Source organism: Capsicum annuum, chromosome 10 (assembly GCF_002878395.1).
Source record: "Capsicum annuum cultivar UCD-10X-F1 chromosome 10, UCD10Xv1.1, whole genome shotgun sequence".
Lineage (NCBI taxonomy): Eukaryota > Viridiplantae > Streptophyta > Magnoliopsida > Solanales > Solanaceae > Capsicum > Capsicum annuum.
In genome coordinates, this window is record NC_061120.1 from 182,736,273 (window position 1) to 182,751,220 (window position 14,948).

General features: G+C 31.4%; 1 protein-coding gene across 1 annotated transcript; it reads left to right on the forward strand.

Moving 5' to 3' along the window:
- Positions 1–9,326: 9,326 nt before the first annotated feature.
- On the forward strand, positions 9,327–14,662 carry LOC107843418 (histone deacetylase HDT1). The gene is made up of 10 exons (XM_016687711.2): positions 9,327–9,465; positions 11,816–11,886; positions 11,992–12,206; positions 12,350–12,378; positions 12,462–12,500; positions 12,582–12,736; positions 13,605–13,658; positions 13,748–13,841; positions 14,148–14,274; positions 14,351–14,662. The coding sequence occupies exons 1-10, from the start codon at positions 9,453–9,455 to the stop codon at positions 14,412–14,414; spliced, it is 861 nt and encodes a 286-aa protein (XP_016543197.1). The 5' UTR covers positions 9,327–9,452; the 3' UTR covers positions 14,415–14,662.
- Positions 14,663–14,948: the final 286 nt, after the last annotated feature.

Sequence of the window (14,948 nt, forward strand, 5' to 3'; positions counted from 1 at the left end):
CCAATCACGGTCTACCACGTCACCAATTACTGTTCACATGACAAATTTTAAGCTCAAATTTGATCTTTTAGTTTCAATTGGTTGTTCTTTAGTTGTGTGTTTTTTATTCCATTTCTAACTTACAAGCTAGTACTTGATTGTAAGTTAGTTTTGAAATCGTTCTTCGTGTTAACCTTTCTTTGTGTGTATTAATTCTTTTTAGTTATTGTAATACGACTTTGTGTGTGTTTCTTTACTCTTTGGAGTCATTGTAAATGTTAGATTTACCTCTCAACGTCTCTCAGAGTATAAGCAAGCTTACAACACTTGAGAGATGGAGTGTGAGAGATCCGAGAGACAAGAAATAAAAAGAGGGGTGAGGATATTTTTGTACAACTAACGTGTTTTTTTTGTAGGTAACTTCTTGGCCATAATGAAAACCATTTTGGCCCACCTTGATGCTATTTCCCGAGACATGGCTAGGACGAATGCGGGTCTTGAAAAATTAGGCTCGAATATGTCTATTATACTTGAGAGGTTGGATCGAGTAGAGAGTCGAAGGAACTCTCGTGTTTCTACTCCCAAAACTTTACCTCAAACGATCAATCCTCCAAGACCACCACCAAATGACATAGACATAAGCCAAGCCACCAAATGTCCTCAAACCCGAGACCTAAATAAGTCACTTCCCCCTCAATTCGATCAAGTCCAACAAGAAGGACTTGGAAACCAATTCCCTCACATCTAAGCTCCACAATTGAAGCTCCACCTTACCAAATCATTCCTCTCAACCAAAACTCCACTCACCAAAACTGATATATCTATGTAGAGGAGTATGGTTGAAAAGAACATGAAAGACATGGAGTCTACAATGATGCTTATATGATGAAAGAGAAGTTGAGGGGAAGACGTAGAGATCCACAAGGAACCCACCACCAAGAAAAGAGGTAGGATTTGTTTCGGATAAGGATGTAGACAAGGATTATGATGGAGAGAAAGCCGAGGTTCAAAATAAAGATGTTGACCAAGACTTGTTGTTATTGAGCCCTCAAATTCTTCATGTCTTTGCTTCAAGTGTAGCTTTGAGACATTTACTGCAACCGTGGACTGTTTTGACTTGTTTTTGTGACTCGTTTTACGGGCTATTTTGAGTAGGTTTCTTTGAAGTGGCCAATTGAATAAGGTGAAGTCATGAATTTGTGGACAAATTTCTCTCAAGATGGAAAGGATGATATAGTAATAATTGCGGATATGGATTTATGAGAGTGCGTATTGGACCTGAGCCTTGGTGTATGCAATTGAAGTATAAAAGAGGCCTAAAATGCACCAAAAATCAGTCCACAACTTACACTTGATGGGCGCCCACTCTTTGAAGGACCTTTGGGTCATTTTAACTCTATATTTTGTACTAGCTATAAAATAAAATTATAGGGTTTCTTTAGTTAGATTTTGAAGATATTGTAAGTCATGAGACACCAAGAATCACAAGTGCTCTCTTCTTTAAGAGGCAACCCAAAACTAGGACAAGATCTAGTGTGGAATCACTAGTGATTGTGTTTGCTTAGAAACGTAGGCGCTAAAGAGGTGAATTCGATCTTGTGTCACGTAAGAGATAGGTGAATCATTCTGTGTGATGTTAAGGGTCCAAGAGTGGAATAGGCTCTTGGATTCTTAAGATTATACCTTTGTGTAGTCTATCTATCTATTCTTTGTTTTCATTTTAATCTTATAGTTTTTGTTCTTGTTATTTAAACCGTGTATTGTTATTCTTGTTATAACATTGTTGTTGTTCTTCGTGTTCTTCATTTTTATGTCATTAATCTAGTTTGTTGTTCGCTGAAATAGGTGTTAAACACCTTGTTATTGTGTCATTCTTGTTGTAGTTTAAGATTGTCCGAGACTAGATCTCCCAAAGGGGTTTCCGGGTTTGGCTAACTTGTAAACTGTTTTGTGTTTCTTGTGTTTCCAAGTATTAATATGATAAATCTGAAAGTTGACAACTTGCTCCATTCTTGAAAAGAATATGGTAGGAGTGCATAATATGTCTAAAAGAAGACAAGTGATTGAATACACGAATATAAGAGTGGGGGGACAATATGATAATAATCATAAAAATGATAATCTTTTCACACGCTTATTATGATTATTAGATATGTTGGAGAAAATTTCTCTACAACAATATGTATGCCTCGATTTTTTCTTAAATTAGCAATAACTTAAAAGAGGCTATAAACTATCATAATTTGATAGGTTTAAGGCACAACTATATTCTGTTCCTGGGCAATAAGAAGCTTATTAATGCAAACGTGCCCTCAATTGTGACGGTATCATAACGCACCTCCGAAAGAGGCTGAATAATTAAGAAGAGTTATTTTAGAATTTACTTCTAAAGTAGTAGATTTGAAATTTATTTATGTAATAGTAAATCTGAAATTTACTAAAGTAAAAGGTACATGTCATGGTAAACTTGGAGTTTGCTAGAATAAAAGTTCATAAATTGACATGAACGACTGCGACTTTCCAAAGATGTGCATACTGAGTATTGAACATATATTGATGAATTAGAAAATTCTCCATTACTTTTAATGTTGCTTGTTCTCATGATAAGTTAGTTGGACCAACTAATTTTGAGATTTGATGCTTTAAAATCTGAAAAACATAAAGGTGAATAAAGGCCCCTTCACCAGGCATGTGATTTATTAAGATGCATCGATATAAGATGATCACTTGTACGTTTATTATCAACCTGTAGTTTGACATTCATAAAGTTGCTTGCACAGTAAAATTTAGTTAAGAGCATAAGTTTCAAATTATGTAATCAAGACCATTCATCTTGATGATGATGGTTTGGCATTGAATGCCTTTGATAAATATTTAAATCATTACTAATGAGAACAAAGCTCCATGTGTTGGTTTGAAATATGATATGTTGCATACAATATCACTTGAATGCATTAGACCAATAAATTATGATTATTTCTTTCCTCTCAATTGGTTCAAGATCAGGAACCAACTATTTCATCTAATAGTTTTGATGTGTGGTATACGATTAATGAATATACCATGGCTCACAAAGATGGATTCCTCAAAGATGGATAAAGAATGTATGTTAGTTTTCCTAACATAAGGGGGAGTTCATAAGCAACTATAAAGTATGTTAGGAATTATTATCAGATCCCCATTCAAAAGATAATTCAAGTCAAATTCCGAAAGCATCTCATATTTAAGCTGCAAGTGCTCCTATTTTGTGTCCCTAAAGAACAAAGTCTCTACATGCATGAAGCGTGGTAGACCAATCGGTTTCAAATGAAATAATCCTTGAAAAGGATAGGGAACAAATGATCATAATAAGAAAACAATGTTCTCTTGAAGAGTCTACAACATAAGACTTCATGAAACCTTATGAGAGGTTCAGGTACTTGAAAATAATGAAGTGATGAAATCTAAAAATTTTATGTCATACTTTGAATCAATGCGAAATGAAATATCATCAATATCTTTGATACAATATTGGCGCAATATTGTGAAAGACTATGAGAATTTGAATTTTACGTTTATTTAAGCCTGCTGACGCTGAAGTATCTATCAAGTGATATGAAAGGATGCATCTTAGTAAGCATAACATTATTTGATTTATAGTCCAGACACTTGAAGATGTCACACACGGAGTAATGAATATTGTCACTTGACAAAATTTATGTGAAAATTTTTAAAGATTCAAAATGCTTGAAGCATATAAAAGTTGTTGGAAAACTTATCTATAATCCTTATATTGCATAAATTTATAACTTGAAAATTATTGAAACTCTTAGAGAGTTTTCTAAAGTTAGATTATTTGCTAGAATGAAAAATATACCGAACTAGATTGGTCATATATCTTAGTGCAATTGGTGTACTGATGTATCTTGTAAATACTACAAGATCCGACTTAGCCTTTCGATCTATTTGTTAGTAAGGTATGGTTCTACTCCTACTAGGAGACATTGGAATGAGATCAAATATATGAGCTTATTTTATTCAGAAGATTATAGTCCCTATCTTGTTGGTTATGTTGATGTTGGGTACTTATTTAACCGTATAAAGCTCGATCTCAAATAAATTATGTGTTCATATGTGGGGGTACTGCCATATCTTGGAGATATACAAATCAGTCTATCATAGCCGTTTCATCTAACCATGCTAAGATAATAGCTATTCATGAAGCAAGCCGAGAGTATGCGTGGTTGAGATCCAGGATACATCTTATTCGGGAAAATATGGTTTGAAATGTGACAAAGTACCCATGATTTTTTATGAGGATAATGCAGCATGCACAACATACTTAAGGGAGGACTCAAGGAGATAGAACGAAGCACATTTCATCAAAACTTTTCTATACACACGAGCTACAAAAGAATGTTGATATTAACGTGCAACAGATTCGTTCAAGTGACAATATGGATTATTTATTCACCAAGTCTCCTCCAATTGCAACTTTCAAGAAGATGGTGCACAAGATCGGGATGCAAAGGTTTATGGATGTTCTCATTAAGGGGAGTTAATACGCGTTGTACTCTTTTTTCCTTACGAGGTTTTTTTCTACTAGTTTTTTCTTGTAAGGTTTTTAATAAGACAGTCTATATGTATATTGTTATAGATATGTACTCTTTTTCCTTCACTAGATTTTTTTTCCACTGGATTTTTTCTAGTAAGATTTTAACGAGGCACATATCTATCAATTAGACATTCAAGGAAGAGTATTATAAATATATTATCATATATAGTGAATGTCTACTTTACCATATATTGAATGTCTATTTATGAAAAAATTAAAAACTCCAAGGTTAGTTTTTTCCTATAAATAAAGGGATTTTCTTCATTGTAATTAACCTCACCAAGAAATCATTCAATAGAAATAATAATTACTCTCTCTTCTCTCTATTCTTCTTCTTATTTACTTTATATTTCATTACAATTCTCACATAATTTTAGTTGATTGAACCTCTACCATAATAAAAAATTTCTAATAACTTCTTATATTTTTTATTTGGTGATGGGTAAATTAGTTTTATCCTTATATTTTTCATTGGAATTTCTTGAAGACAAAAGGTAAATACTTATTAGTTATTATCTATGTCCTAGGTTTATATCAAATTATTTTGAATTATATAGTTAGGTAATTTAACAAAAAAAATTACTTATCTCTCATCCTAAAAATAATTCTTTTATTTGTCATTTGTAACAAATCAAAAGATATTTATTATCTTTTTTAATTTATATTTATTATTAAGCAACTATATAAAATACTAATAGTCAAATCTATATTTTTCAAATCATAGTTAATTACTAACTTACGTAAACGCCAAATAAAATTTTATCATTATCAACGCTAAACAAAACTCACCACTATTTAATTAAATCTATATTAGGTTTCAGGAACTTTTGAGTTTGTATTTTCTAAATAAGATTTATTAACATAAATAGAATAAGAAATTACAACAAAATCTTTTGAAAGTAAAAAAGAAAAAAGTTTTAAGAAAAAGTTTTTTATAATTAGTTTGATAAAGATATATTAGTATTTTCAATTTTGTAATGCTGGTCGTTCGTGCTAACACGGGTCGTTACCCTATATTAAACTATAAATTACTTACAACTATAACCTAACATTCCTTTATTACATAAAATTTTAAATTCCCAAATTAATTATAAAAATTTTATCTTTTATATTTCTCTCTCTAAAGCTCATATATATATCTAGCCCTCTCAATTCTTACACGTATTGCCCCCTAAAAGTACCTATATTTAAGGAGTATTAATTCAACAGTTTTTCAAGTTTGAAATTATAAATGTGTGTGGATCAAGTTGTTAAACATCAACTTTCAAAATACTTACAAACTTCACAAACAATCTTCTTTAATTTTATTTTGGGATTAGTAAGATTTTTTTTTTTTACTTTAATAAATTAAAAGTAGACTGAAATCTTACTTAGTAATAGAAGATTCTCCATTGTTTAGTTTAGTACTAATCCAATTAAAAGATCAAGAACAAAAAAAAATGTGTTTCCGAGTTTGTTCCGGATACTTTTGATAATGGGGACCTAAATTTTAGTGAAAATAGATTCAATCACTGAAATAATTCTGCAAAGACGAAGAAGTTAAGAAAAGTTGCTCGTAGTAGATCTAAAAAGTCAGTTGTTGAATCTTCGAGGAGAAAAAAAGTAAAAAAGAAAAAATTAAATAACAATTTTGACTTTCAAAGGTAAAGTAATTTCTCACTAAATCTATTTATTTTTGTTTGTGTTCATTCATATACATTGCTGTAATGTATAAGATGTTGTTATTACATACTGTTAAATAAATTAGTTATGTATAGAATTGCAGACTCCAATTTTGATTTTACTATTATTACACACCATATATATTCTGTTGATTTTATATCCCAAATGCATTTATTTGTTATGTATATTTAGGTGAATTTTTTTACTATTGTCAATGTACTGTTTATACATAAATATGTTATGTATATTTGGGTGAATTTTTTTACTATCGCCAATGTACTGTTTATACATAAATATGTTATGTATCTGAATATCCATATACATAACATAGATATGTATAAGAATTCATATACAATCAGTTGTTATGTATATTGATGGACGATTCATTGTTATCATGTTGTTATTTCTATTCTTATACATAAATATTTTATATATATAAATTAATCTATACATAACATATATACGTATAAGAGTCCATATATACATGTATATCTAGTGCGTTTATATTCATATATGTAGTTGAACAAATTTATTTTATCATAACATTCAAGGATTGTGGTGTATTTATCGCCGGATATGCGGAGTATTTGAGTGAAGGAATTTCCTTTAGCAGATTTTGATGATGCAACTATCCATCAATTGAGATATGCATCTTTTTATGAATTTATGGCGTGATCAAATTGAAGAAAGGCCATGCTACTAAGAACAATGATCCTCAAAGATCAAGGCCTAATTTTATTCCACCACTTGATGAATTAGGAATCACTAGTTTAGAATAGTTTAAAAATTAATTGATATTTTTAAAAATTTAATTGAAACTTTATTTTTAAAATGAATGTTCAAGACATGTTATATATATATTTATATTCAAGATATATGTTTTGGTTTCTAAAAAAATTGAATACAATGTCTTATCACATTATACGTTGTATCTTCTGTTATGTTTGCGATTTATGTTCGTTTTATTTTTATTTATTGATTTATGAATATAAAATGAAAAGTATGCTCTGATTTTAACTATATATGTGAGCGTAGTGTATCATATACATGAAACAATAATGAAACAAAAATATTAAAGCTATTACGGAGTGGTCAAGTTGAAGAAAAGCTATGATATTGATAATGATGATCCTCCATGATCAAAGGTTAATTTTGTTCCATCGTTGGATGAATAAAAAAAAATTTAGTTTAGAATAGTTTAAAAATTAACCGCTATTTTGAATAATATTACAACTGTGTTTTCAAATGAATGATCTAGACATGTTATATATATATTGGTGAAGATATTTGTTTGGGTTCTAGACAAATAATTATAACGTATTACCATAATAATTTTTATCTTTTATTAAGAATATGACTTACGTTCGTAATTTTTTTGTTTGCTAATTTTATGAGTATAAAATTAGAAATATGTTTTGATACGATGATTTGTATGTGAGTAATGTATCAGATACATTACATATTTTCATATACTCTGTACTCATAACACTAATATTGTATCTGAATACTGTATTATTTAGGATACTTAACAATCATTTGGAAGAAACATTTGTAATGTATAAGTCATCGTTAAAAGACATTATAACTTCATAAGATAATACAAACATATACATAACTACTTGTGTATCAGTCTGTTGAACTTCAACAGCTAAATCATTAATATGCATAGTAATTACTTTAATGTAATTTCTGTATAAATTTATAATGTATAGGTTGTTATTAAGAAACAATGTGATTTCATAAGTGAATACAAAAATACACATAACTAATTTATGTATCATGCTATTAAATTTTATGCTATTAAATTTTAACAGCTAAATTATTAATATACATACTGGTGATATGTATATTGTGTTTCTGAATAAAAATTATTCCGAAATAGTTATGTATATGGTGTATTTTAAAAAAAGACTTGACAAGCATATACATAACAAAGTTATATATATGGATTTGCAAATACACATTTCACCTTATACAAAAAGGAGAATAAAAAAACAGAGATATAAATATACATAAAAAAAAAAAAAAGCAACCATTGGAGAGAGGATATACACAATAACGAGGGGGAGAAAGACAGAAAAATAAATTAAAAAACAGCAAAAAAATGTAAGGGAATTGAGGAGTAACACATTTTTTTCTTCCTTTGTTAGAAATAATAAAACATCATTTTTTTTCTTCAAAATTCAAATGACAGTAATAACACAGAGAGTGAGCAACCATTAATAAAGAAGAAACAACAATGAGAAGAACTATACACACACAAAAAATGCATGCATAAAAAAAAAAGCAACGAACAAAAAGATTCTTTTCCTTTCTTCTTCGTCGTGGATAGCAACAACAATAAAATGGAGGAATTTTTCGTCGAGATCAGCCTCCGAGATCTAATTTTTATCCAATCGCTAAGATCAATCTCAAATACGAGATACTTTTCATAATAATAATCCCATCACTTTTATAGTGTTTATATAGTATTTCGAATTGTCAAACAACGAAATGCTTTAAGAGAATTGCGATGTTCATATTATTGATAAATTTTGACAAAAAATGCTTTAGAAATACGAAAAGCAATTGTTTTGAAAAACAGAGTAATTTTGATCAATGATAATTGTGTGCTGTTTCAAATTTTTTAAAATTGAATTGTTGCTATTGATTTTAAGATTTTATTAATCATAATTTCAATAAGTGACGTTAATTGCATAACATATTAAAGGCGATGAATTTATTTTTCTTAAATAATATTAAAATGGACAATTCATATACATAAGTTATTATGTACAAGAATGTTGAGCAATATATAAAAATATTAAATAACAAATTCGAGATTGAGGGATAATTAACCAACTAAAGTCATCTGTGTTGTTTTATACTCCTTTCGTCCTAAATTATTCATACTAAATTTTCTAATTTAATTTTTTATTTTATTTGTTTTTCATTAATCAAGAAAATATAATTTTTTTTATATTATTTTTTGTAGTAATTATTTTTTTTCAAATTAAAATATGTAAATTAATTATGTTATTAATTATTATTTTTTTAATTAAGGTGTCCATTTTAATTTGGGATGGGTAATTTGACGGGAGGAAGTATAAAAAATAAGCCGTCTGTCTCTAATTTCCCGCTTATAAACCTACATACTTGCGGACCCTAAATTACAGTTCCATTGCTCACTCTCTCCTAAAACCCTAGAGTCTTCTCCCCATCTTTTCTCAAATTAGCAATGGAGTTTTGGGGTACACACTCTTTATGCCTCTCTCAATATTTTGCCTTTTCTCTGGTTACTGTTTCATTATTTTGATTATCTGTATTCTTCTATGAATGTTCCTTAATATTTTGTGTTGTCTGTGGTGTTAGTTGTTATTTGTTGACTAGTCATTAAGCCTTTTTATCTGTTATTTGGCTCTTTCATTGTTTATTATGCTTAGACTCATCGTTGGTATATGATGACTGAAGGTTGAAATCTGTGTCTGTATTTGAATGAAATATATATATATATATATATATTAATTAATAATTAACAGCTTTTCCATTTGAGATTACATTCAAGGTTTGCTACCTCCTTTTGTTATTTACTGTTTTGTGATACACGGGTCTATCTGAAACAGTCTCTCTGCCTCCTGAGGTAGGTGAGGTAAAGGTCAGGTCTGCGTACACTCTATCCTCCTCAGAACCCACTTGTGCGATTACATTGGTTATGTTGTTGTTGTGATAGCTGGGTGTATCAGGTAGTCTTTATGTGCACAAGATGGGGGTAAGGCTGCATACACACCATCCTCCAAGACAATTTCACTAAGTATGTTGGAGATGGATACCTTAGGCTGAGGGGTGTCAGGTGGCATTGTTTCGTCGGAAATTTTATTGAATGTGTCTACATAATTAGAAAGATACAATCAAAGTAAAGGTTATATTGAATAAAATGACACTACTTAAAGCAAAATGCCGCGCAGTTCTATTGGTTAGGCGCCTCAATTTTCGGTAGACACTGTGAGTTTGAATCTCAGCACCTGCGCTATTCAATTTTTTAGTAAAAATTTTCATTACTCCCTCAGTTCCTAAATAAGTAGTGTTTTAGCCTTTTTATTTTGTTCCTAAATAGGCAAGAAGCCATATGATATTCTTCCAATTTTATCCCCTTTTTAAATAATGAGAATCTTACATAACCAAGAAATTATAATAAAGATTTGCATCTTTTTCAAGATATTTATTAAGAGAAAGTTAGTAAAAACGCTCTTTGTTTTCTAGGAATGACTAGTTTCTTAAGAGGTGTGCCCAAGCTTAAAATGCCACTTATTTTGGATCGGAGGGAGTATTGTTATTTGGCTCAGGTTCGAACAAGGGAAGTCTTAGAAATTAATAAAGCTGTAAACCAATTAGCCCAAAACACCATATTTTAAATATCGGGATAAGATTATATTAGAGTGCTTAAAGAAAGATGTTGCTCCTTTCCTATATGTTTTTTCTTTTTAGCGAATTTATATCGTTAGGTACTAGATAGTGTGTCTTAGCGGCCTTCTATTAATAATAAAAATTTCTCATCAGGGTTAGTCATAAGTAAGGGGACTAAGTCTTACCTTATCAATCTTAATGAGGTAGCAAACATCTATTGATTAACCCTATTGTTTCTGTAGTTAATTGGGTGTTAAAAAACTTTCTTTCTTGATAATAAACCTTATTAAAGATTGATTTGCAAAATCAAATGAATGATGACTTTTTGATTGATCGGTTGGTGCCTTATATAGAAATTTTTTTTAGCATAATAAAAATGAGGTTATGTTGAATACATTTAAAAAATGAAATCTCATCGAGGAGATTTATAGTAATATACGTGAGTTGTGCTTTATTTATATTATGTTCTTTTTTGATAAGCCGTTTTAATATTTTATTTATTTATTTATTTTCATTTAATATGTGAAATTGCATATGAAAAATTCTGCGTATGCCACTGGTTTGTTGTGGTTGTAGTACTGTTTTGTGATAGCTTCTGGTACTATGCATTTTTCTTCTGGTTCATTATTTTTCATCACTGGCATGGCAGAGAGTGAGAATCGAATAGCTAGAAAATGTTTGTGTTGTAGTGCAATGCCTCCTATATATGATATGTTACATTCTGCTTTGGCTATGGTCTTTTGTGTTAACAATAAAAATAGATGGTTCTTTAGTGTTTCTAGTTAGCCATAGATTCTGTCATCATTCTGTCCTTTGAGCTCATTTTCCATGTGTTTATACAGGAGGGTAGAGTAGGGTATTTGATTTAGCTCTTTCAAAATCAGGGATTTACTTGGAACCCCTGAAATGATTTCTCATGTGCTTGATGCAAAAAATTCTCATTTTGTAGTTGTCTTCGTATGCTTTGCTTTGATGACCATGTGTCTTCTTGGTATTATTATATCTCAAGAAACATTTCAGAAGTTCTGTTGGGTCTCATATACAATTTAAGTGTACTTTTGTGTAATAATTATATTGTAAAAAAATATCGTTCCTTTTATGTGTGCTCTGCTGTTGATACTTCATCCATAATGTGTTTGCTTCCATCTTTATATTGGAATTATATGGGGCAGCTGTTTTAATTTTACTTACATTTAGGTGCGGAGGTGAAAAGTGGACAACCTTTATCTGTTCAGCCTGGAGATGACATGATTTTGCATCTTTCACAGGTATTTTAAGTTGTCACTTGAATTGGATGGGTAAATTCATTTGCAATAGCTAGTACCTTGTATGCAGCTCCCTTTAGTACTCTACCAATGTATTCTTTTCTGTAGGCATCTCTTGGTGAGGTGAAAAAGGATAAAGGATCAGAACCTGTATGCTTGTTTGTGACTATTGATGGCAAGAAGCTTGTTCTTGGAACACTCAGTACAGATAAGCTGCCTCAACAACAATTTGACCTGATTTTTGATAGAGACTTTGAACTATCACACAACTGGAAAAATGGCAGTGTCTACTTTTTTGGATACAAAACTGCCAACTTTGAGGAATATCCTTTTCATCGTCTTTTAACTTCTATTTTCTGTTGAAATGAACTTCACTAGTTATCTGTCTACAATTCCCTTCATTCCCATAAATAAGAGAGATTTTTCAAATTCTTTTTGTTTCCTTGACTACATTTCCGTGGGACACTGAGGAAGATGATGAATTATATGAAGATGGTAAGTAAAAATCTTCTGTTTGAACACATATTTAAGCTTTAATGGAGTAGGTGATGACTTAATTGATATTCTATTGTGTGCAGGGTCTGATGAGGAAATACCCCTTACAATTGCAAACAATGGTAACAAAGATTTTATTATATAGTCGTCTCTTGAATCTACCATTCGTGCTAGTTCTAAAGTATTTCCCACCTCTATAACAGGAAAACCTGAAGCCAAGGCTAGTGCAAAAGATTCTGCTCCAGCTAAGCAGAAGGTGACTGTTGTGGAACCTAGTAAAGGTGCAAAAGTGGATGATAGTGATGAGAGCAGTGATGATGATTTGTCTGATGATGAAGATGATTCTGAGATGGGGGAGGTATGCATGTCTAATATACTCTCAATGCTTTGTAGTATTTGTTATCATTAAAGGTTCTTGGATGTCTGGGTAAGCACAAAAACCAATTCGTACTTCTTTGAGCTTGTTCATCAATTTCCAGTCAAATTCTCAAATTGTTGTTTTTTCAACCAATTGTACTTGAGTGATCTTTAAGATGTGAACTTCACTTAAGTTGGGTTTGGATTCATTTTTTTGAAGATTATGATTTGCATTTGGTATTCAGAAAGCAGTTTGGATTTAGTTTTTAAAAATTGGTCTTGGAAAACAAGATTTCAACAAGAGTTTTCTTTTGACAAGGGTGTTGCGAAACAATTGTGTGACAAAGATATCACTAGACTCTCTAGTACTTTAGGAGCTTTCTTCCCTGTAAAAGTTAAATTAATATGAAGCCGATTTAATGTCTTTGTATGCCACTAAATGTATTTTGAGTAGCTATAAACACTTGCTATGCGGTTCTTGTCTTTGTTTGCTACTAGACATATTTTGAGTAGCTAAAAACACATGCTATGCGGTTTTAGAAATATAGGCTGAAATGGAATTTTCTGGCCGCGAGTAATTTTTGCAAGATAGAAGCCATCAAACTGATTATCCAATTGTTTGTCTTGAATTATGTTGCTCGGATTCTCCAAAAAATGATGTTGCACCCATATCTGACGCACCTGTCGACATTTTCTAATTGTCCGAGCAACATAGGTCTTGAACGTTATGTTTCATGTTGGAAAGGCGGAACCCTGCATCTGAGTTGAGTTAGTTCATCGACTGGTCCATGCAACCAATATAACCTTTTCATTTTAGGGGCCATATTATAGCTTCCATTGTTGTGTACTATTGAGTATTCTTTCTTCAGGATGATAGTGATGAGGATCAGTCCGATGAGAGTGAGGAGGAGACACCAGAGAAGGTAGCTCGTAGTTATTGTCTTCTCTTTTCTCCTGAATTTCTCGAGCAGGAAGGTGGGCTAACACTAACTGATCCATTCTTCTCTTTTAGGCTGAAACTAGCAAAAAGAGACCTGCAGATTCATCTGCAAAAGCACCTGTTCTCGATAAAAAAAAGACAAAATTTACAACTCCTCAGAAGACTGGTTAGTTTTTTCTACTTGGTTAATGGTTTACTTTAATATTGGATATGGATTGTTTGTTGGACTGTCTGCTGTTGTCCTTTTTGACTTACATGAGAAAAATGGACCTGAATAAGTATTAGTTCTGTGGAAATGAGAATCTGATTGTAATATCTTGGAAGTAAATAAAAAAGATCCTACTCTTCTCCAAAAAAAAAAAAAAAGATCTTACATGTTTACAAAAACAAGTGGCTCACTTTTTGCACTTACTCAAAGCCAATATGGGATTAAGTTATCTTGTTCCTGAGTGTTTTCTTTTGTGCTGTTTAGATGGTAAGAAAGGTGCTGTCCATGTGTCAACCCCTCACCCCTCAAAACAGGCTGGTAAGACTCCCGGAAACAAGCCAAACCAGACCCCAAAATCTGGTGGATCTTTTGCCTGCAAGACCTGCAATAGGTAACTGAACACATGTTTGATTATTTAGGAGCATTAGTTTGTATCCTGGATTCATCATGTACTGCCCCCCTTGCAGGACTTTTGGTTCTGAAAATGCTCTGGAATCTCACTCGAAAGCTAAGCACAGCGCTGGAAAGTAAATAGGAGTAGAAATGTCTGCCTGGAGAAGCGGTTTCGTTTTGTCGGATGTTGGGAGGGAATGATGATCAAAAGAGTGTTTTAACTTTTAGAATATCTTTTGTTGGTTAACCCTAATGTAAAGCAAGAGTTGGGTCCAGTTTTGCTACTGGTATTTTGTAAGGAGGGGAACTACCTTACAACAATCATTTTCCTCCATACACGTGATGCTCCAATTCCTCAAGTAAATAAAGGATAAAACTTTTTGCAATACTTATTCCACTTAAATGAACTCCACATGGAAGATGTAGATGTTCTAAAACTCAATCAAAGTTCTGCAAAAAGTGCCTTGGACATATCATGTAAAGATCTAAACCCAAGTCCACCCTTATTCTTTGGGAAACACATTAAGTCCCAAGAGAAAAAATGTTTATTTTTGAGCCAGTAGCATTTCCTCAAAAGAACTTTGCAAAAATTTTGTGTAATTGATTAATTACATTCATTGAAAGATTCATAGCAGATAGAATATGGACATAGACTGTAAACATGCGCAATAA